General features: G+C 47.4%; 1 protein-coding gene across 2 annotated transcripts; it reads right to left on the bottom strand.

The window, feature by feature from the left end:
• Positions 1 to 29: 29 nt before the first annotated feature.
• LOC127751163 (uncharacterized) lies at positions 30 to 2,279 on the bottom strand. Of its 2 annotated transcripts, XM_052274276.1 has the most exons (4): positions 2,049 to 2,279; positions 1,595 to 1,678; positions 1,447 to 1,521; positions 30 to 1,204 (listed from the first exon to the last, which is right to left on the bottom strand). In XM_052274276.1, the coding sequence occupies exons 2-4, from the start codon at positions 1,603 to 1,605 to the stop codon at positions 1,093 to 1,095; spliced, it is 198 nt and encodes a 65-aa protein (XP_052130236.1). In that variant the 5' UTR covers positions 1,606 to 1,678; positions 2,049 to 2,279; the 3' UTR covers positions 30 to 1,092. The 2 variants fall into 2 exon arrangements, with proteins under 2 accessions (XP_052130236.1, XP_052130235.1); XM_052274275.1 differs by lacking the exon at positions 1,595 to 1,678.
• Between the last annotated feature and the right edge of the window lie 6 nt (positions 2,280 to 2,285).

The following is a 2,285-nucleotide window of genomic DNA, read 5'->3' as shown; positions in this document are numbered from 1 at the left end:
AGGCTGATTGGGGAATTTCAGGGCGATGACCTTAACAAGGTCTCTGAGTACACGCTCGAAAATCATTCCTTGTTTTCTCCAACTTGTCTTAAGTGCCCGCATTGCAAAGCCCGACTTTTTAACGAAGAATATGACCGTAAAGCTTGGTGCTGCAAGGGTGGAGCTTTCAACGTTCAAAAAGACATCCCACCCCTTGATGCAGACTTTTACAGCAGCCCTGCATTTTTAAGGAATCCACGTCTCTTTAACGACGCATATGCTTTTTCGGCTTTAGTCATTCCACAAGGTTTCCATCACCCCCGTGTTGGTCTTTCATTTATTAAAATTCAGGGACGTGTGTATCACAGGGTCTTTGACATCAATTGGCATGGGCCATACCCGAATCACAGTGCCATGTACGTAGACGATGGGCAAAGTCGCATGGAAAATTTTATTGAACCCCATTCGCTTAATCCGCTGGTAGCAATTAGCATCTGTGACTACCTCAACACGCACAACCCACTTATTCCTTTGTTTCGACAACTCGGTGCTGCTGAGAGTGAAAACGCACGCCTTGTCTTCGAAAACACAACAAGACAAAGAGATGGTCCCCTCTTAGAGCAGCGGACGTCAAGGGAGGTAGCGGCGTTGATTTGTACAGACCCTGCAACTTATAATCCTCGTAAGTTAACGATTTGGAAAAGGGAGGAAAATTCATTTCCGCAGTCAATTGACACGTTCCATCCACTCCTTGAACCTTTTCAATATCCTTTGCTCTACCCACATGGTACACCAGGCTGGCACATAAATAGATTAGATAATTATGGGAACAAACTTTCTCAATTCGACTATACCCGCTGCCTTCTCCTCTCCCAGCCACGATTTTCTCAGTTTGGCAGATTGTCAGAAACGTGGCTTGTTGATATGTATGCAAGGTACGAGGAGGAAAAGCTCAATTTCATTTTCCATAGCCAGCGTGATGGGGCTCGTACTGGGGGACTCCGATCAGCGCCACTCGATGAAGTTCGTGCTGCTGCAGAAATCCGCAACTCACCTGCTACATATCCGGCGGCTTCAGCCCCACCAGTCGTTCCTGTTGCCCCTCCGGCTCCATCAAGAGGGCGTGGAAGGGGTCGAGGTCGAGGAAGTAATAGTGGTTACGGTGCACGTATGCCGACACCAGACACTGTACGTGCCCCCGGAGGCACACCAGCGCACGCTCTCCCTGGAAACAGACCAATTGTCAATCAGGTTCTCAGTGAAATAAACACGAACGAAACAATACACGGGGAAGGAGGTGCCGTCCCAGGTCGGATATATCTCCCAGAATCATTCACAGGTGGGCCTCGATACATGAAAAACCGCTATTTAGACGCCATGGCTATCGTAGGTAGGTTAGGAAACCCATCCTACTTTCTTACGATTACTGCAAATGCAAAATGGGAAGAAATAAGACAGTCGACTCACCCTGACAATCCGAGCGGGGAACCAGCTGTTATAAACAGAGTTTTCCAGTTGAAACTCCTTGAGCTTCTGCGCGACCTAAAGAGTGGGGCATTTTTTGGAAAAAAGGCATACATTATTTATGTCATTGAATTCCAGAAACGCGGATTACCCCATGCTCATGTGGCCTTTCGGGTAGAGAACGGTGCAATGCAGAGCTCTGAGGTCGACCGTATCATCCGAGCGAACATCCCAGCTGAAAATGAAGCCGGGGGTAGACTCAGGGAATTAGTTTTACAGCATATGGTGCACGGTCCGTGTGCGAATCGTACTAATCTCCCGTGCTGGGACAAAGATAGGAATGCTTGCTCTAAGTTTTACCCCAAACCGCACACGGACGTAACCCACGTAGATGACCGAGGATTCTGGCACTACAAAAGAGATTCTGAGAACACCGAAACAAAGGAATTCGGGGGCCAGGAGGTTACAATCAGTGATTGTGACATTGTCCCGTATAACGCTGCTCTCCTTTTAAAGTACAATTGTCACCTTAACCTCGAAGTTGCCTCTACAAGAAAAATTATTCATTATTTATTTAAGTATATGACAAAAGGAACGCCACTTACTCGTGTTTCTGTGGCCCGAGAGGAAGAAGACGAAAACGAAGTCAAACAGTTTGTCACACGGCGGTACATTGGCTCTTCTGATGCAGCTTGGCGTCTTCTGGAATTTCCCATCACCGGCAGGGAACCGACTGTAAAACAGGTTCCCATTCACCTTCAAGACAGACAGTATGTACTCTTTCGACCAGGCGGAGAGGCCGATGCTGTTGAAAACTCTTCTTCACCTTTAATACAATACTT

The sequence above is a fragment of the Frankliniella occidentalis genome, unplaced genomic scaffold (genome assembly GCF_000697945.3).
Source record: "Frankliniella occidentalis isolate FOCC.00 unplaced genomic scaffold, Focc_3.1 Scaffold366, whole genome shotgun sequence".
Lineage (NCBI taxonomy): Eukaryota > Metazoa > Arthropoda > Insecta > Thysanoptera > Thripidae > Frankliniella > Frankliniella occidentalis.
The sequence above is the reverse complement of the archived record's forward strand: the minus strand, read 5'-3'. Positions and strand labels throughout refer to the sequence as shown.

Bases quoted from the DNA above. Each gene is read 5' to 3' on its own strand.
- LOC127751163 (XM_052274275.1), bottom strand. From the start codon at position 2,195: ATGGGAACCTGTTTTACAGTCGGTTCCCTGCCGGTGATGGGAAATTCC. The intron at 1,522-2,048 runs GTAAGTGGCGTT...CCCACTCTTTAG, and splicing joins CTCGGGCCACAGAAACACGA to GTCGCGCAGAAGCTCAAGGA. The intron at 1,205-1,446 runs GTGAGTCGACTG...GTCTGTTTCCAG, and splicing joins TCCCCGCTCGGATTGTCAGG to GGAGAGCGTGCGCTGGTGTG.